We start from the raw sequence: 20,151 nt of genomic DNA, 5'->3' as shown, positions 1-20,151 counted from the left end.
ACTCCCAAAGTGCTGGGATTAAAGGTGTAGGCTGCCATGCCTGGCTCTATAATATTCTTGAAATGGAAAAATTATAGAAACTGAGATGAGACTAATGGTTGCCAGGAGTTAAGGAAGGCATAGAGGAAGGAGGAAAGTGGATGTGGTTATAAATAGGCAACATGATGGATCCTTGTGGCAATGGATATATTGTTTCTTGACTGCATCAACGTCAATATCCTGGTTGTGAATAGTTTTGCAAAATGTTACCATTGGGGAAAACTGGGCAAAGGGTACATGGGACCTCTATTACTTTTCACAATTACACATAGATCTATAATTTCCTCAAAATAAAAAGTTTAATTTAAAAATGAGGCTAAGCATAAAAACAGTGAACAATTATCCATTAAAGTCTAAAGTAAAGATTCTGTCCATAAAGCAGCCCAATTTTATTTTTGCTAAGACAAAGTAAATCAATATCATAAGAAGAAAAAAAAAAACTTGTGAGATTCTGCTTCTTAAATGGTGTAGGAACGCCTGTTGGACCACACTCCTAGACGAGATCTAACAATTACCTGAAGGCACTTGAAAGTGACTAAAAGCAGGAACTGCAGAGAAGGCTGTAGCTAGAAGAGACTGGCTTTTCACTTGAAGACAGTCTTTAGTCCATACCAGGCAGATTGGCTAAAACTTCAATAGAAATTTGCAGTCTTACTGGCTTGAAGAAGCAAATGACAGAGTTCAAAGTGGCCAACTGGAAATGGAGGAAAAAACCTCAGAAAGGAGACAGTCACAGAGGACACATAAGAATTCTGCACATAGCAGTGGTTTCCCTGGAGAGAGTGAGAAGCCCAGGGGCAGAGGGTGCCACCTTTTACATTTCAGCTGGACAGCAAGATGGGTGGGCACAGTGGATGTGTAACCCCCTGCCACAGTCACAGCTTTTACAGGCCAAGCAGGTAAACAACATCGCTCATGATGTGAAAGAATCTTAATGTTTTTTACTCTAAATTTTCCAAAGTTTTAAAAAAATGCAATTTTTTTTTTTGAGACGGAGTCCTGCTCCGTCGCCAGGCAAGGGTGCAGTGGCGCTTTTTCGGCTCACTGCAACCTCCGCCTACCAGGTTCAAGCGATTCTCCTGCCTCAGCCTCCCAAGTAGCTGGGACAGTGGGCGTGCGCCACCATGCCCAGCTAATTTTTGTATTTTTAGTAGAGATGGGATTTCACCATGTTGGCCATGATGGTCTCAATCTTTTGACCTCGTCATCCACCTGTCTCAGCCTCCCAAAGTGCTGGGATTACAGGCGTGAGCCACCGCACCTGGCCAGAAATGCAATATTTTTACTTAATGCTTTAAGCATATATGACACTTTGGTTTTACTCCTTCCTTCATAACGGTTTTTCTTAAGGCCATCTTTTTTCTTTTTTTGCAACATCTTCCCCTTTGAAAGCATACTTTCACTGTTTGATGTTTTTTGGTCAGCCAGCCTCTTCTGATGAATCTTGTGTCTCTAGCTGCATGTGTGGCCTCAGGACAGTCAAGATCTGGGTCTGGGTTTAAGGTATGCTGGAGCCAGAATCACAGGTCACAGCTTTGTATGGACAGAGCCCTGGCCGTTCTGGCATTCAGCCAAGGTGCTGGGCACACAGGCACCCATTAAACAGTGGATACATTAGGGGAAAAGAAATAAAGAAAAAAGAAAAGAATTCTACACATAAACTCTGTTCAAACCTCTGGTTGATCTATAAACCACATATGGAGAACATATCCAAAGAGTTCAGCCATGGATAAAAGAGCTAAACAAAGATTTCAGCTGCTGCCAACTGCAAGGAAGTCTGAATTTACAGTCTGAGGCAGGACTCATTAACTTCCTGTTAAAACAATCAAGACTTTTTGACAGAATAGAACAGAATCTGAAATCTCTACAATGTGTCATTTATAATGTCATGAATAAAATCCAAAATTACTAGACATAGGATGAAAAAGAAACTGTAACTCATAAGCAATCATTGCAGGCTGACCAGAAGATTTCCCACGTATTGAGTTAGAAAAAATATTTAAAACAGCTACTAAAGCTATGTTCAAGGACATAAAGGAAAATATCATATAATTAATAAACAAATAGGAGACATTAACACAGAGATCAAAAGTATTTTTTAAAAATCAAACAGAAATTGTAGACCTGAGGTTGGGCATGGTGGTTCACGCCTGTAATCCCAGCACTTTGGGAGGCCAAGGAGGAAGGATCACTTGAGCCTAGGAGTTGGAGACCAGCCTGGGCATTAGAGTGAGACTGTCTCTGTTACAAAAAAAAAAAAAAAAAAAAAAAAAAGAATGAAAAAAAAAAAAAAAAAAAAAAAAAAAAAAAAGTTAGAGAGAGAGAGATAAGAAAGGAAAAAAGAAATTCTAGAGTTGAAAAATAAACAATCAAAACAAAATATTTAATGGATGCGCTTAATAGAAGATTAGAGAGGATATAAGAATAAGTGAACATAAAGACAGATCATTAGAAATTATCAAATTTCAAGAGCAGAGAGAAAAAAGATTGGGGAGTGGGAAAGGAAAGACAATAGAATTGGGGCTTAGTGACCCACGGGACAATATAAACATTTCTAACATATGAGTAATTAGAGTCCTGGGAGGAAAGAATGGAACAGAAAAAACATTTGCAGGAATAACAGCTGAAGAACTTTCACATTTGTAGATTCAGGAAGCTCAGTGAACCCCAAGCAGAAGAAATACAAAGAAAACCACATCTATATTGCCTTAGTAAATTTTCTAAAAAGCAAGGATGAGAGAAAAATCTTAACAACAATTTTTAAAAATCAATACATTATAAACAGGGGATTACAACACAAAGAACCATGGACTTCTCATCAAAAGTATTTGTTATTTAAGTGTTTGAAAGTCAGTGTTTTAGGTGTCGTTCAACTTTAGCATACCACCAGCCAAAAAAAAAGCAGTTGGATATGTGTCCATGATACCAAGCCCTTTACGTAATTATTGGGAATTCATTATTTGGTCACATCCTTCAAAATAGATGAGAGAGCAAGTTACCGCATGGTAGGCTTTCAAAAACTTAGTTGCTTCAGAAAATAAAACAGTGCCTTCAATATATAAATAAGTATTAGCACCAGGTTGTCATATCAGCTCTTGAAAAGCAGGGTAGAAAGGACTGGTAGCAGAGAATTTAGAAAAAAGATAGCTGATTAAATTGGATTATCATTCTGACAGCCACTTCTTTTAATCTTTAGCCAACGCTGAATCCCTGGGGGTTTATTTTCTTTATATTCTTTGGATAACAGAAGTGTTAGTTTTCAGGTGATATTGACCTGATCCAGGACTAGAGTCAGATGACTTAAAAGAAAATTTGTAAGTCTCTTCAGGATCAAAAACAATGATTAAAAAAAAAAAAAAAAAAGAAAGATAACAATAGATATTTCTGAAATTGAAGAAGTTTTCATCAGAGACATTCAAACAAATGAACTTACAGAGCTATTTTAAAGCTATCTTCACAATGGTTAGACATAGAAAGCAAAAAATCAAATATAAAACATAAATCAGAAGTGGAATTGAGCATGTTATAGTGAATCTTACAAAATTTAACAACCTATAAGGATAAAAACATCTCAGGGGACCAAAGATAGAACCTCTTCGAATGGCTGTATTTTCAACAACCTTTTACATTACAAGTTATAAAACCTGATTCTAACAATGGCACTGGACGGAAGGTCTTAAGCTTTTGAATTTTCATATCTGTATTTCTGATCCTGTCTTCTTTTCCTGACTCTAGACTGCCATTCACCACTGTCTCATGGTCAGAGGGTGTATTATTGAACAGTATTTTCCTAGCTTCAGTCATTCCAGCACTGTTGTCTCATATTCTGCCATAAGTGTACAATCCTTGTATGATTACTTATTTGTTTTCTTTAAGTTGACTAACATTTTTTACTTGTATGTAATTGAAAATCATAGCTGCAACAGAAGAGCAGTGCAATTAGCTATCAATACAGATAGATATAGATAAATAAATGTAATATAAAACATAATTATGTTCTAATTAGATGTTGTCATCTTCCAAAGTCTGACACCTATTCTCTCTTAGATAAAACAAAAAGTATTTGATGTTAAATAACATTAGCATCAGACTAAGCCTTTCTCCTTGATAAAATTAGAAAGATTTTTACAGGATTAAACAAAAACTGACAAGGTGAAAAAGAAGAGAAGGAGAAGAGAAAAATGAGCATGGCCAAAAGTTACACTCAAATATCAACAGAAAAAAATTCTAAGATAGCATTAAAGAGAATGGAGGCATGACTAGAATTGGACAATTTTTTTAAAAAATCTACTCCTTGAATCATGCTCTGTCTTCACCTCCATGTTGCCTCTGATTATTCTTTGAATAGAGAATATCATATTTGCAATGATAGGAAGTAAATTAAAACAATCAAAACAGTGGCGCTTATAAAATTCTGCAGAATGGAATAAAAGGTGCTTATATTTGTTAGAAATTCTTATGGATAAATTTGATTTTTTTGTTTGTCTGACAATGTGCAAAATCTAATTTTCTCTAAGTGGAATTAACTATAATTATTGTGCTTTGAGATAAGTTTAATACTTTCTTTCACATTTTGAATACAGTATATAACCTCTGCAGACTTAATAAGGTTAAACTAAGAACTGCTGGCAAAATGTATGTAAACACTCAATTGACTTTAGATTGATCTTTATTCTACATAAAAAATGTACAAGTCATTTTATAAAGGTTATTCAACAAGAGAACTAAAATCTATCAAAGTTTTATGTTATTAAATACAATCTACCGAGAGGGAAGGAGGGAGGGAGAGAGAAAGAGAGAGAAACAGAGAGAGAGAATGAGAACATAAAACAAGTTATTTCCAAAAGTTTACTGGAGCATATAGGGTGAAATGGAAAATGGTAATTGTTTTGTAGTTTTTGTTTTTTGTTTTTTTAGATGGAGTTGTAAGGTTTATTGCTGAGGTAAAATGAGGAAACTGAGGCAAGTATAAGAAAATGAGAAGTTAATTTATTCAGCTCCTGGTCGAGGTTCTGTGGTCCAGGAAGGGGCCAAAGAAGTGGTGCCCGGCTGTTTAGGTCATGGGGTTTTATGGGGAGGGAAGGCGATTGACTGGCTATTGGGGAAACAAAGCAAAGGCAATTTTATTGGCTGTCAGGAAGCAGGAAGTACCTGAAACTAGTTGCCATTGGTAGGCGGGTGGGACTTTGGGTAAGTGGGCCTTGATTGGCTGTTGGGGAAACAAAGTGAAGGCAATCTTATTGGCTATTAAGAAGCAGGAAATGCCTGGACCTAGTGGTCATGGATAGGCGGGCAGGACCTCGGGCCTTGATTGACTGTTGGGGAAACAAAGTGAAGGCAATCTTATTGGCTATTAAGAAGCAGGAAATGCCTGGAGTTAGTGGTCATGGATAGGCAGGCGGGACCTTAGGTAAGCAGGCCTTCAGGGGGCATCAGAGCAGACTGTTACCGGGCAGGGTCTGATGGGGCTTCTTTAAAAAATTTTCCTGCAGGGTTTATCAACAACGGGCTGGGGGTTAAATGCATAATTTAGTGCCGAATGTGGGCTTGAGTCTGGTATGCGGAGGCGGGTGAGAAGCCGGGTGGCAAGGCCAGATAATGAGTTTGGGTGATGACGTAGTTATCAGACGCGGAGAGAGATGGATGTGTCCATTTAACCCTCTGCGAGGCAGCCGGCCTTACAGAGTCTCACTCTTGCCCAGGCTGGAGTGCAATGGCATGATCTCAGCTCACTGCAACCTCCACCTCCCAGGTTCAAGCAATTCTCTTGCCTCAGCCTCCCCAGAAGCTAGGATCACAGGTGCCCACCACCACACCGGGCTAATTTTTGTATTTTTAGTAGAGACAGGGTTTTGCCAGCAAGGCTGATTTTGAACTCTTGACCTCAGGTGATCCGCCCGCCTCAGCCTCCCAAAGTGCTGGGATTATAGGCATGAGCCATCGTACTTGGCCCGTAATTGTTTTAAAATCAGAAATTATTATTGTACTGTTCTAGTATAATGCTATCTGAATATGAAATCCCAATTAAAATATACTGTTACTGTCTCATTAAAAAAAGAAAGAGCAAGAACTGAGGATTCTGGTGTTGATAATATCAATAATATTATATTATATATATTATTATATTATATTATAATATATATTATAATATATATATTATATCAATAATAATATCAATAATAATAGTAGCTAGTGCTATGATAACTCTCCCACAGAAAACGATGATAAATTCAGGACAAAATGTCACCAACTATTTGAAGACATTGGAAAGGGGCCAAAAGCAGGGAGAAATTAGAAGGGATTTCAAAGTTAAATGAGGGAACCATACTCATTTGATGGGATCTACATTTTTCCATACTTTCCTATAGCTTTGCAGCATGGGGCAGTTAGAACGCAAGTAGAAAGTCTTGGCCAAGCGCAGTGCCTCACGCCTGTAATTCCAGCACTTTGGGAGGCCAAGGCGGGCAGATCACCTGAGGTTGGGAGTTTGAGACCAGCCTGACCAATATTTTGTCTATACTAAAAATACAAAAAAATCAGCCAGGCATGGTGGCACATGCTTGTAATCCCAGCTACTCGGGAGGCTGAGGCAGGAGAGGTGCTTGAACCCGGGAGGCAGAGGTTGCAGTGAGCAGAGATCAGTCCATTGTACTCCAGCCTGGGCAACAAGAGAGAAACTCTGACTCCAGAAAAAAAAAAAAAAAAAAAGAATGCAGTCTTAATTGCTGGAGGTGTCATAGACTAGAATTTCAGAGCCGCAAGAGTGGCTAGAAATCCAAGGCAAACCTAACAAAGAGCCATGAAAGAGGAAGTCCCCAAATCCGCATGTAAACTCCTGTCAACTAGTTGGCTGACCCCCAACCTGTGCATGTACAAAGATCATTTCAAGGAGCCCACTGGAAAGCAGTAGTTGAAAGGCTGGGAGAACTGAGATATGTCAGCTACTGTCTACTACAGGAGAGAAGTTTGAGTGCTGCTTAGTTAAGAGACTCAGTAAACACCTCAGTCTTTGAATAGGCTCTCACTGAAAAAATCGTAAAATCAAGACTTCACAATTTTAAGGTGATCCACCAGTAATTTAATTGTCTCCAGAACAAATATCAACACTCTTCAGAGAAATCTAACAGAAATCAGAGTCTCTACAAAGTATCATCCACCATGTCCATTATAAATATAAAATTACTGGATGTGGAAAAACAGGAAAATTTCACCCAGACTCAAGAAAAAAAATTGTGACATAAAAATATACCCTAGGATGGCTCAGATGCAATTGGTAGACAAGGATTTCAAAGCAGCTATTATATGTAGTTTCAAGAACTTAAAAGTTAGTTCTAGTGAGTAGACAGATGGGGAATATCAACAGAGAAATGAAAACTATACAAAAAAATAAACTGGAAATTCTAAAACAAAAGGTACAATTGCTGTAATAAACAATTTACAGGGTGAGCTGACAAAGAGATTGCATATAGCCAAGTGAAGACTAAACTCTGATTTTTACCTTTTCAAATTCCTTTCTAAGGGGTCTGGGGAGTCATGCCCTACAAACCATAAATTCTCATCAGATGGGTTTCATTTAACCCTATATATCATGATTTATTTTCCAGCCTGACTCTGGCATAACATTACGAGACAAGGTGGCCAGGTGTGTAATCCCAGCACTTTGGGAGGCTGAGATGGGTGGTTCACCTGAGGTCAGGAGTTCAAGACCACCCTGGCCAACATGGTGAAACTGTCTCTACCAAAAATTTAAAAAATTAGCTGGATGTGGTGGTGATCGCCTATAATCCCAGTTACTCAGGAGACTGAGGCAGGAAAATCACTTGAACCCGGGAGTGGAGGTTGTGGTGAGCCAAGATTGCACCACTGCACTCCAGCCTGGGCAACAGAGTGAGACTCCATCTCAAAAAAAAAAAAAAAGAAAGAAAGAAAGAAAGAAAAAGAAAACACTAGGAGAAAAAACTCTCTGCCAAACTCAATATGGAGTGAAGGTACCATCAAAAATGGAGCATAGGTAAGAGGTTTTGAAATATCAGGGTGATAAAACTTATCAACAGTAGACATACAGTATAAAAAAATAAGTTTCTCTAGCTGAAAAAAATGACATTATATGAACTTTGGATTTACTAAGAGGAAGAAAGAGCATAAGAAATGATAAATATGCAGATAAATAGAAAAGGCTAATATTTTTCTTTCATTCTTCCCTTTTTTAGAGACAAAGTCTCACTCTGTCATCCAGGCTGGAGTACAGTGGTACCATTATAGCTCACAGCTGCCTTGAACTTCTCAGATCAAGTGATCCTCCTGCCTCTGCCTCCCAAATAGCTGGGACTACTGGCACACACCACCATGCCTGGCTAATTTTTTTTACTTTGTAGAGACAGTGTCTTGCTATGTTGCCCAGGCTAGTGTTGAACTGTTGGCCTCAGGCGACCCTCTTGTCTCAGCCTATCAAAGTGCTGGGATTATAGACATGAGCCACCATGCCCTGACTTTTTTTCTTTCTTAATTTCATTTAAAAAGCAACCGATTGCTGAAAGCAAATATTACTGTTTTATGGCATTTTTACATATATAAAAGTATATATGATAACAGTAACAAAAATAATGGGGAAAGTAAATGAAATTATACTATTGCCAGGTTCTCAATTTCTTGTGAATTTTTTATGAAGAATATTAACTCAGAATGTACTCATAAATTAAGAATCCGTATTGTAATCCCTAAAGCAACTTTGAAAATAATACAAGAGGTATAATTAAAAAGCCAGTCGAGGAACTAAGATTGAATACTCAAAATATGTGATTTTCCAAAAATAAGGATGGAAAGGAGAAATAAAGGAACAAAAAACACTTGAGATAATGAGATAATTGGAAAACAAAGAGCAAAACAGTAGAATTTAATTCAACATACTGATAATTATATCAGATGTAATGTATTAAACACATCAATTGAAAGGCTGTGATTACAGGCTGAATCGAAAAGGAAGACCCAGGCCAGGCCCAATGGCTCATGCCTGTAATTCCAGCACTTTGGGAAGCTGAGGAGGGTGGATCACCTGAGGTCAGGAGTTCAAGACCAACCTAGCCAACATGGTAAAACCCATCTCTACTAAAATTACAAAAATTAAGGCCGGGTGCGGTGGCTCAAGCCTGTAATCCCAGCACTTTGGGAGGCCGAGGCGGGTGGATCACGAGGTCAAGAGATCAAGACCATCCTGGTCAACGTGGTGAAACCCTGTCTCTACTAAAACTACAAAAAATTAGCTGGGCATGGTGGCGCGTGCCTGTAATCCCAGCTACTCAGGAGGCTGAGGCAGGAGAATTGCCTGAACCCAGGAGGTGGAGGTTGCGGTGAGCCGAGATCGCGCCATTGCACTCCAGCCTGGGTAACAAGAGCAAAACTCCGTCTCAAAAAAAAAAAAGAAAAAAAAATTACAAAAATTAGCTGATCGTGGTGGCATGTGCCTGTAGTCCCAGCTACTTGGGAGGCTGAGGCAGGAGAATCGCTTGAACCAGGGAGGTGGAGGTTGCAGTAAACCAAGATTGTGTCACTGCACTCCAACCTGGGCGACAGAGTGAGACTCCATCTCAGAAAAAAAGGGAGACGCACTGTGTGCTGCCTAAAAGTGGCCCACTTTAAATGGAAAGCATAGGTTGAAAATGAAAGGATAGGGAGGGCCGGGCGTGGTGGCTCACACCTGTAATCCCAGCACTTCGGGAGGCCGAGGCAGGTGGGTCACAAGGTCAAGAGATCAAGGCCATCCTGGCCAACATGGGGAAACCCTGTCTCTACTAAAAATAGAAAAATCAGCTGGGCGTGATGGCGTGCGCCTATAGTCCCAGCTACCCAGGAGGCTGAGGCAGAAAAATCACTTGGACTCAGGAGATAGAGGTTGCAGTGAGCCGAGATTGTGCCACTGCACTGCAGCCTGGCAACAGAGCGAGACTCCGCCTCAAAAATAAATAAATAATAAAAGGCTAGGGAAAGATATACCAGACAGACAGTAAGTACTAAAAAGTAAGAGAGGCTATATTAATGCCAGACAAATTAGACTTGAAAACCCGAAAGTTTTATCAGAAACAAACAGGCACATTTTATAATGATAAAAGGGTTAAGTCACGAGGAAGATCTATTAGTCCTAAATGGCAACATGGAGAAGCCTTGTCTCTACGAAAAATTTTAAAATTAGCCAGTATATTGGTGTACACCTATAGTTGCAGCTGCTTAGGAGGCTGAGGTAGGAGGATCATACGAACCCAGGAGTTCAAGGCTGCACTGAGCCATAATCATCCCACTGCACTCCAGCCTGGGCAAAAGTGAGATTCTGTCTTTTTTTTTTTTTTTTTTAAATATAGAATAGCAAAATACACATTCTTTTCAAGTACAAATGATAAGGTATATCATCAAGATATACCATACCATGCATTAGGTCAGAAATAAATCTTAATAAATTTCAAAAGAAATTCTAATTGTGCATAATATATTTCTTAACCGCAGGGAATTAAATTAGAAATCAATACCATTAAGATATCTAGAAAAGCCTCAAATATTTGAAACTAAACAGCACATAATTAAATAATCTATGAATCATAAATCATAAGGGGAAAAATATTTTGTACTGAATGGTGATAAAAGTACATTAGCGTGTCAGGCGTGGTGGTTCATGCCTGTGATCCCAGCACTTTGGAAAGCTGAGGCAGGAGGATCACCTGAGGTCAGGAGTTCAAGACCAGCCTGGCCAATATGGCAATATCCCTTCTCTACTAAAAGTACAAAAAAATTAGCCGGGTGTGGTGGCACACACCTGTAGTCCCACCTGTAGTTCAGGAGAATCGCTTGAACCTGGTGCAAGGTTTTTTGAACTGGCTGCACCATAGGCCATACCCTAGTCGAGTCATGGGGATCCCGTTACCTGCACATATACCTCTGAACAGCCACCTGGAGCCACAAAGTCTGAAGTAAGAAGAATGGCTAGCTCCCGCAAAGCCCAATTAACCAACCTTATGACGTTGTACCATTGTTCCTGCCTCAGTCGTTCCTGCCTTAACTGATAACCCGACCTTGTGACTCTGGACCTTGTAACACCCAACCCCCTCTGGTAATACCCCCTGGCTTGCAAAAACCACCCTAAACTGTAACTTCTGTAGCTTTCCAATGCCTACCCCAAAACCAACTCCTATCCCACTGCCCTCCGCTAACTCTGTTTTGAACTCAGCCCACTCACACGTGGGTGAATAAACAGCCTTGTTGCTCACACAAAGCCTGTTTAGGTGGTCTCTTCATTCAGAACGCACTTAACATTTGGTGCCAAAACCCAGGTCAGGGGTACTCCTTTGGGCGACCAGACCCCTGTTCCTGCTCTCCCTCTGTGAAAAGACCCACCTGCAACCTCAGCACATCGGACCAGCCCAATATCCTCTCCACCTTCAAATCGCAATCTCTCCCCCTCTCTCTATTTTCCTTTAAATCCTTCTCCTTCTAAGTAGAGAAAAGGAAACAAGTCTCGGAAACAAGTGTCTCCCTCTCTCTCTTTTCCTTTAAATCCTTCTCCTCCTTTTTTTTTTTTTTTTTTTTGAGACAGAGTCTTGCTTTGTCGCCAGGCGCCAGGCTGGAGTGCAGTGGCGCAATCTCAGCTCACTGCAACCTCCGTCTCCTGGGTTCAAGCAACTCTCCTGCCTCAGCCTCCCGAGTGGGACTACAGGTGTGCACCACCACCACCCAGCTAATTTTTGTATTTTAGTAGAGACAGTGTTTCACCATGTTGGCCAGGATGGTCTTGATCTCTTGACCTCGTGATCCGCCCGCCTCAGCCTCCCAAAGTGAAATCCTTCTTCTAAGTAGAGAAAAGGAGACAAATCTCTCTCTCTTTTCCTTTAAATCCTTCTTCTTCTAAGTAGAGACAAAGGAGACATTCTTTATCCATGCGCTTAAAAACTCTAGCGTTGGTCACGGACTCGACTAGGGAAGATGGTCTTTTCTTGTTGTCTGGTCAATCATGGGGACACCTGCCTTGATCACTCACCCACGTTACAGCCCAGGATTCGGTCAGGGACACCTGCTGAAAACTCTGGTGGCTGCTCGCTCCTTTTTCTTGTCTCTACTCTCCTCTACCCTTTTCCTTAAACGTATCTCCTTCACGATGGGAAATATTCCACCCTCTTTTCCTCAGTCTTCTCCTCTAGCCTGCGTCCAAAAAACCAAAAACCTCTTCAACTATTGCCCAATCTGAAACCTAAACGTCTAATTTTTTCTGTAACACGGCCTGGCCTCAATACAAATTAGACAATGACTCAAAATGGCCAGAAAACGGCACTTTCCATTTTTCTATTCTGTAAAACCTAGACAATTTTTGTCAACAAATAGGCAAATGGTCTAAGGTGCCCAATGACCAGGCATTTTTTAAATACTCCAATCCCTCCCTAATTTCTGCTCTCAATGCAGCCCATCCCAAATTTTCCTTCTCTCCCTTCTGTTCACCCCTCCTGCCTCCGCCAGTAACTTAGAATCCACCCTGTCCATCGGCCCTTCTGACCTTTCTCTTCCCCACCTGTCCGAACCAGATCCTAGTCCAGGCCCTAACCCCCCAGAGCCTCCCTCCTCTTCCTCTGCCTGCAACTCACATCCTTTTGCCCCTCCTGCAGCTTACAGTTTAGTCCTGCAGCTAACTCCCCCAGCCCTGCCCAACAATCTCCCCTTCAAGAGGTGGCTGGAGCCAAAGGTATAGTCAGGCTACATCTTCCTTTCTCTTTATTCGACCTTTCCCAAATCAGCCAACAATTAGGCTCCTTTTCATCCAGTCCTACTAAATATATACAAGAGTTCCAATACTTAACTCAGTCCTATACTGTCACCTGGAGTGACTTAAATGTCATCCTTCTACTCTCACCCCTAAAAAACACCTAAATGCATTTTGTCACCCAAAAAAGCTATAGAAATTAGAATCTGGCCCTCAAACCCCACACAGGAATTAATCAACCTCGCCTTCAAAGTGTTCAGTAGCAGGGAAGCTGCCCAGTGGCAGCACATCTCAGAACTACAGGTGATTGACTCTGCCACAAGACAAACCCCAGCCACACCACTGGCTCACAAAAACTTTTCAAAGTGCCCAGACTGCAGCATCCAGCCGCCCCTCCCGGACCTTGCTTCAAGTGTCGGAAACCTGGCCACTGGGCCAAGGAATGCGGACAGCCCGGGAGTCCTCCTAGGCCCTGCCCCACCGGTGTGGGCCCCCACTGCAAGTCGGACTGTCCAACTCAGGTCGCTGCAGCTTGGCGGCTGAAGACTGACGCTGCCTGAACATCTCAGAGGCCCCCTGAACATCTCGGAGGCCCCGTGAACATCTTGGAGGCCCCCTGAACATCTCAGAGGCCCCGTGAACATCTTGGAGGCCCCGTGAACATCTCAGAGGCCCCCTGAACATCTCAGAGGCCCCGTGAACATCTTGGAGGCCCCGTGAACAACTCAGAGGCCCCCTGAACATCTCGGAGGCCCCTGGACCAAGCTTTGGGTAACTCATATGGTGGAGGGTAAGTGCATCCCCTTCTTAATCGACACGGGGGCCACCCACTCCATGCTGCCTTCTTTTCAAGGTCCTGTCTCCTTGGCCTCCATAACTGTTGTGGGAATTGGCGGCAAGGCCTCCAGGCCTCTCAAAACTCCCCAAGTCTGGTATCAATAAGGCCAGCACTCCTTTCCACATTCTTTCCTAATCATCCCCGCGTGTCCAGTTCCCCGTTAGGCCAAGATATCCTAGCAAAATTGTCTGCCTCCTTCACTGTTTCCGGGCTACAGACACACCTCATTGCTGCCCTCCTCCCTGAACCCGTACTGCCCTCAATAGCTCCCCTTATGTCCCCCTACCTTAACCCTAGGGTGTGCGACACCGCCTCCCCTCCCTTGCTCACTCATCCCTCGTCATCCCCTTAAGACCTAACCTCTTACCCTGCCCAGCGCCAGTACCCCATCCCAGCACAAGCCTTAAAAGGTCTAATGCGTGTTATTCCTCACTTACTACGACGTGGCCTTTTAGTTCCCACTAACTCGCCTACAACACTCCCATCCTACGCCCACAACCCGGAAAAGTCCTACAGGTTAGTCCAAGACCTTCGCCTTATTAATCAGCTAGGGCTCCCCATCCATCCTGTAGTGTCAAACCCGTATGCTCTCGCCAACTTCTCTGAAACTCACCCAAATTCCTGAGAAAAATCAAATGCCCGCTCCTGTCTATCTTGCCACTTCACCCTCTTCCTCCATTCTGTGTGCCAAAGCATTTCCTGGTTCCACCCCCGGCTGCCACCCTTAACTCTTTCTAAAGTGAATAAATAACCTTCTTTTCCTAGGCACCCCATGTAACTTCTCCCCCAATAAAGTACAACTGTTTGCTTTCCTCCCCATTCTTTGTCCGCCTATTCCTTCTGCTCCCTTGGCTGCCCCACATAATTACACCTATTATTTCCAACTACCTCTACAAAACCCTTAACTTAACCTATTCTTTGCTAAACCAATCCAACCCAACCCTAACAAAAGGTTGCTGGCTTTGCATCTCTCTATCAGCTCCCTATTGCGGCTCCCTTATGCATTTCCAGCAATCACCTAATGGAATTCCCCTAGGAAATCTCCCACCCTCTTTATGTTCCTTTACACTTCACCTCCAAGGCCCTGTCACCCATGTTAACCAAAAAATAGGAACAAACCAGCTTCGCATTACTAGCACTCTTAAGCATGTCAATAGCAAGTTTTGCCTAGGTAGGCATTTACAGGGTCTCTCACACCATCCTTGCTGCCCTCCTCGTGTTCATCAGACTCTCCTCCAGACCCCCTTCCTGTCTGCTCATACCTGACCTTGTTAATGAAAGTGAGTGGTTACTCATAAATACCAAACACTTTCTCATACACCATGAAAACAAACCTCTCCTACCACACAATGACCCTATCAGACCTCACTACAGCTTTTAACAGCTGAGGCTCTTGCTGGTTCCTTGATATCTGGGTACAAAACCCCAGTCCCCACAGAGCACTTTCTTATCTCTTCAGTTTACACTTCCAGTTCTGCCTAAGCCAAGGACTTTTTTCCTCTGTGGCTCTTCCACCTACCGCTGCCTTCCTACCAACTGGACAGGCACCTGTACCTTAATATTCCTTACTCCCCAAATGCAGTTTGCCAATGGAAATAAGCACCTCCACGTTCCCCTTGTAACCCCCACATGGAAAAAAGAGTCATCCCATTAATGCCCTTGCTTGTAGGATTGGGGGTATCACTGCCGCAGTAGGAGCAGGTACAGCAGGTCTTACTGCTTCTATGACCGCATTATGCAGTTTCTCTAAGAAGTTCTCTGCCGGCATTACAGATATAACTCAAACACTATCAGTCCTTCAAGCCCAAGTTCATTCCCTGTCTGCAGTTGGCCTGCAAAATCGCTGAGGCCTCAATCTGCTAACTGCTGAAAAATGAGAACTCTCCCTATTCCTGAATGAAGAATGCTGCTTTTATCTAAACCAATCCAGCCTTGTGTATGACACCATCAAAAGACTTAAAGACAGGTCCCAAAAGCTCACTAATCAGGCAAATAATTATTCTGGACCTAACTGGCTACTCTCTAACTGGGTATCATGGCTCCTTCCATCAGCAGGCCCCTTAATATCTGTTCTTCTCTTTCTCCTATTTGAACCCTGTCTTTTCCGACTTATTTCCCAATTCCTACAAAATCATACCAAGCTATAACCAATCAGTCAATATGGCACATGATCCTTCTAACAACCCCACAGTATCACCCCTTGCCCCAGAATCTCTCAGCAGTCTAAAGTCTCCCATTTTTCGGCTTCCATGCCACCCTCAATCCTGCTTGACGAAGCCCTGAGAAACATCACCCACCACCCTCTGTACTGCCCCCAAAATTTCACTGCCCCCAACTTTTTGATTTCTTTTATTTTTATATTATTAATGTAAAAAGACAAGAATGCAAGGTTTTCTGAACTGGCTGTACCGTAGGCCATACCCTAGTCGAGCCATGGCGACCCCCATGACCCGCGCATGCACTTCTGGATGGCCTCCTGGAGGTGGAAAGTCTGAAGTCAGAAGAGTGGCTAGCTCCTGCAGAGTCCAAGTAACCGACATCGTACCATTGTTCCTGCCTCAACCGTTCCTGCCTTAACTGATGACCCAACCTTGTGACTCTGGACCTTGTGACACCTCCTCCCGCTGCAACACCTCCTGGCTTGCAAAAACCTCCCTAAACTGTAACTTCTGTAGCTTTCCAATGCCTACTCCAAACCTATAAAACCAACTCATATCCCACTGCCCTCCGCTAACTGTCTTTTAGGACTCAGCCCACTGGCACCCAGGTGAATAAACAGCCTTATTCCTCACACAAAGCCCGTTTAGGTGGTTTCTTCATTCAGAGCAACCCGGGAGGTGGAGGTTGCAGTGAGCCGAGATCACGCCACTGCACTCCACCCTGGGCAACAGAGCTAGACTCCATCTCAAAAAAACAACAAAAAAGAAAATTCCAGAAAGAAATAATCTATACTTTTTTTTTTTGGCCTGGCAATAAATATTTTAATTTTTATTTCATTTTTATGATGACAAATAATTTTCAAGTTTATTGCCTTGTTTGTTTGTTTGTTTTCTCATTAAACTTTTTTAATGGGTCTCAAAATTCTGTGACAAATTTTTGGTCAAGTTGTTTCCATTAAAAAGTACTGATTTTAAAAACTAATAACTTAAAACTGCCACAAGCAAAAAAGAAAACCAAAGTGGTCCACAAAACATTCTCCTTTCCTTCTGAAGGTTTTACGATGCATTATCATTAACCAGTCTTTTACTACTAAACTTAAATGGCCAATTGAAACAAACAGTTCTGAGACCGTTCTTCCTCTACCACTGATTGAGACTGAGGTGGCAGGTATTAGGGATAATATTCATTTAGCCTTCTGAGCTTTCTGGGCAGACTTGGTGACCTTGCCAGCTCCAGCAGCCTTCTTGTCCACTGCTTTGATGACATCCACGGCGACTGTCTGTCTCATATCACGAACAGCAAAGCGACCGAGAGGTGGATAGTCTGAGAAGCTCTCAACACACATGGGCTTGCCAGGAACCATATCAACGATGGCAGCATCACCAGACTTCAAGAATTTAGGGCCATCTTCCAGCTTTTTACCAGAATGGCAATTAATCTTTTCCTTCAGCTCAGCAAACTTGCAGGCAATGTGAGCCATGTGGCAATCCAGTACAGGGGCATCGCCAGCACTGATTTGGCCTGGATGGTTCAGGATAATCACCTGAGCAGTGAAGCCAGCTGCTTCCATTGGTGGGTCGTTCTTGCTGTCACCAGCAATGTTGCCATGACGAACATCCTTGACAGACACATTCTTGACATTGAAGCCCACATTGTCCCCAGGAAGGGCTTCACTCAAAGCTTCATGATGCATTTCAACAGATTTCACTTCAGTTGTAACGTTGACTGGAGCAAAGGTGACTGCCATACCAGGTTTGAGAACACCAGTCTCCATTCGGCCAACAGGAACAGTACCAATGCCACCAATTTTATAGACATCCTGGAGAGGCAGGCGCAAGGGCTTGTCAGTTGGACGAGTTGGTGGTAGGATGCAGTCCAGAGCCTCAAGCAGCGTGGTCCTACTGGCGTTGCCATCCTTACGGGTGACTTTCCAACCCTTGAACCAAGGCATGTTAGCACTTGGCTCCAGCATGTTGTCACCATTCCAACCAGAAATTGGCACAAATGCTACTGTGTCGGGGTTGTAGCCAATTTTCTTAATGTAAGTGCTGACTTCCTTAACGATTTCCTCATATCTCTTCTGGCTGTAGGGTGGCTCAGTGGAATCCATTTTGTTAACACCAACAGTTAGTTGTTTCACACCTAGTGTGTAAGCCAGGAGGGCATGCTTTCGGGTCTGCCCGTTCTTGGAGATACCAACTTCAAATTCACCAACACCAGCAGCGACAATCAGGACAGCACGGTCAGCCTGAGATGTCCCTGTAATCATGTTTTTGATGAAGTCTCTGTGTCCTGGGGCATCAATGATAGTCACGTGGTACTTGCTGGTCTCGAATTTCCACAAGGAGGTATCAATGGTGATACCACGTTCACGCTCGGCTTTCAGTTTATCCAAGACCCAGGCATACTCGAAGGAGCCCTTTCCCATCTCAGCAGCCTCCTTTTCAAATTTTTCAATGGTTCTTTTGTCGATGCCACCACATTTGTAGATTAGATGGCCAGTAGTGGTGGACTTGCCCGAATCTACATGTCCAATGACGACAATGTTGATGTGAGTCTTTTCCTTTCCCATTTTGGCTTTTAGGGGTAGTTTTCATGACACCTATGTTCTGGCGGCAAACCCATTGCGAAAAAGCACCTTGTTTGTTTAAATACGAAGCTAAACTACAAACAGGTATAATCAAGATATTGTATCTCACATTTACACTCCCATCAAATCCTCTTCCAATTCACTGACCACTCACCAGGCCAGTAGGGGCTGGGGAGGAAGGCTTTCTTAGGTAGCACCTTCGTGAGGCCTGGGGTGGGGCTGGAGGGAATCAAAGATGAGGACAGGCTCTCATAGCTGTCTCCACTCACATTAACCTGGGACCAGGGTGGGCAGGAGACACCAGGTCACGGCTCCTGAGCCCTGGCCCCCTGGACTGAAGGGACAGTGAGTGAGAATTAGTCTTAATTGTGTGCCATTCTGAGTAGCACGAGGAAATCTGGTGCTGTCCTGCTCCGTCCCGCCCAGCACATGAATCATCCTTTGGTGCATATACATCCACACTACATATGCTACCTCCTGTGAACCTCTTAGTAGCCATCTCAGTTATCAGATCAATCATCAGGTCAACTGGACGTATTGTCGTGCTTCTGTTCAAATAACCCTTATTGTATTTACTTAATAATGGCTTCAAAGTGCAAGAGTAGTGGGCTGGCATATTACTATAATAGTTCTATTTTATCATTTGTTGTTATTATTAATTACTTACCATGCCTTTTATTTTATTTTGAGACAGAGTCTCACTCTGTTGCTCAGGCTGCAGTGCCATAGCACAGTCTCGGCTCACTACAACCTCTGCCTCCCAGGTTCAAGCAATTCTCCTGCCTCAGCCTCCCAAGTAGCTGGGACTTCAGGTGCATGCCACCACCCCCAGCTAATATTTGTATTTTTAGTAGAGATGGGGTTTCACCATGCTAGCCAGGTTGGTCTTGAACTCCTGACCTCGTGATCCAGCCACCTCAGCCTCTCTAAGTGCTGTGATTACCGATGTGAGCCACCACGCCCGGCTACCATGCCAAATTTATGATTAAACATTATTATAGGCATGTCTAGGAAAAAGAATATATAGAGTTTGATACTATCTGCAGTTGCTGGTATCCACTGAGGAACTTGGAATGTATCCCCTGAGGATGAGGAAGGACTATGAATATGGCAAATCCATCTACTTCTCTTCTCTCAGCTGTTATCGTTCTAGTGTAAACCACCATTGTCACTCTGAGTGCTCCAGTGACTTTATAAGCCAGAGTGGATTTTTAGAAAAGTAACTTGGTTTGTGTCACTTTCCTGTTCAAAAAGTCCTTTTTCAGGTTTCCAGTGCCCCAGGTACTACGTGCTGATCTGGCCTCTGCCCACCTCCCCCATCTCGTACGAATGCCCTACCTGATTAATGTGATTGGCCACAGAAACTTCCCAAAACCACCTTAAGGCCTTTGTGCATGCTGTTCTGTTTGCCTGAAATCATCTTTGTGCTCTGATTCTTTCTCAGGCTTAAGTCTTTCTAGGTTTAAATGTTACCTCCCTTAGGTCCTATATTATTTTCAGAGTGGTCTCCCCTAAATCCTATTATATTCTACCTCAGTGCTTTGGTTTGAATGTGTTCTCCAAGGTTCATGTGTTGGAAACTGAATCCCCAATGCAGCAGTGCTGAGAGGTGGGACCTTTAAGAAGTGATTAGGTCAGGCCGGGCGCGGTGGCTCAAGCCTGTAATCCCAGCACTGTGGGAGGCTGAGGCGGGTGGATCACGAGGTCAAGAGATCGAGACCATCCTGGTCAACATGGTGAAACCCCGTCTCTACTAAAAATACAAAAAATTAGCTGGGCATGGTGGCGCGT

The 20,151-nt window shown here is 42.9% G+C and overlaps 1 protein-coding gene across 1 annotated transcript; it reads right to left on the bottom strand.

Annotated features, from left to right (window-relative positions):
• Positions 1 to 16,657: 16,657 nt before the first annotated feature.
• LOC108310991 (putative elongation factor 1-alpha-like 3) lies at positions 16,658 to 18,401 on the bottom strand. Its single transcript, XM_017538237.1, has one exon. The coding sequence runs from the start codon at positions 18,340 to 18,342 to the stop codon at positions 16,954 to 16,956; it is 1,389 nt and encodes a 462-aa protein (XP_017393726.1). The 5' UTR covers positions 18,343 to 18,401; the 3' UTR covers positions 16,658 to 16,953.
• Positions 18,402 to 20,151: the final 1,750 nt, after the last annotated feature.

The sequence above is a fragment of the Cebus imitator genome, unplaced genomic scaffold (assembly GCF_001604975.1).
Source record: "Cebus imitator isolate Cc_AM_T3 unplaced genomic scaffold, Cebus_imitator-1.0 Scaffold110, whole genome shotgun sequence".
Taxonomy (NCBI): Eukaryota; Metazoa; Chordata; class Mammalia; order Primates; family Cebidae; genus Cebus; species Cebus imitator.
Note: the sequence above shows the minus strand (reverse complement) of the source record. Positions and strands in the feature narration are given on the sequence as shown.